The 824-nt window shown below is 31.1% G+C and overlaps 1 protein-coding gene across 1 annotated transcript in view; it reads left to right on the top strand.

The window, feature by feature from the left end:
• LOC106874346 (uncharacterized) overlaps positions 1-716 on the top strand; it is a 105,391-nt gene extending 104,675 nt beyond the window's left edge. The window contains exon 14 of the mRNA XM_052974987.1: positions 431-716. Within this exon, the coding sequence (XP_052830947.1) occupies positions 431-605 (175 nt within the window). The 3' untranslated portion in view covers positions 606-716. The remainder of the gene's footprint in view (positions 1-430) is intronic.
• Positions 717-824: the final 108 nt, after the last annotated feature.

The following is an 824-nucleotide window of genomic DNA, read 5'->3' on the forward strand; positions in this document are numbered from 1 at the left end:
ATTATGTTTTCATGCATTCAGTCGCCTACGGAGTTCCATTGTCAGTTAAAAAGTATTATTTTAAACTCATGTAAAAAAATTCAAGTTTTTGCCGGCAGGTCGAAATCAGTTCGGATTATTATTTTTGTTAATTTAGGAATTGCTGTCAGGTAGTTAATCGGGCAGAATTTCTCTGCAAGACACAAATTGCAGCATTTCGATCTATAGTGACAATTTTCAAAAAATACGCTTAAGGTTCTTCCTTCAACGAATTATATTATCGCCATCATTACGAAGTTTTATTATGAGAAATGAAACATTCGTATACGTTATATATGCATCTTTGTACGCAGATACCTGTATGCAGATACACGTGTGTATACATAAATATGCATACATATATCATAATATATATTTTTAAATGGATTTATATTGCTTTTTTTTTTTACAGACTTCGGATTACATGTACATGTAAAGACGACAACGAGGTGAAAAATGGAACGAAGCGATGTGCAAGAATATTACCATTCAATGATCAACAGTGGCCGGCTTATATGGGATCACGTGCTGACAGTCATTGGTTACCAAGGCAACACAGAAGGCCACAGTCACAACATAGAAAATAAAGCGGGCGAATATAAAAGAAAAATACTATTCTACTGTTTGAAAAAATAAGTATAGAGAAAAAACAAAGGCAAAAGACAATACACGAGTGTTTGCGTGCGTTTGTATATATATATATGTATATATATATATATATATATGTATATATATAGATGCATACATACATGCAACTATATAAGGGTATATGACCATATCTATATATATATATATATATATATATA

This window comes from Octopus bimaculoides, chromosome 20 (assembly GCF_001194135.2).
Source record: "Octopus bimaculoides isolate UCB-OBI-ISO-001 chromosome 20, ASM119413v2, whole genome shotgun sequence".
NCBI lineage: Eukaryota > Metazoa > Mollusca > Cephalopoda > Octopoda > Octopodidae > Octopus > Octopus bimaculoides.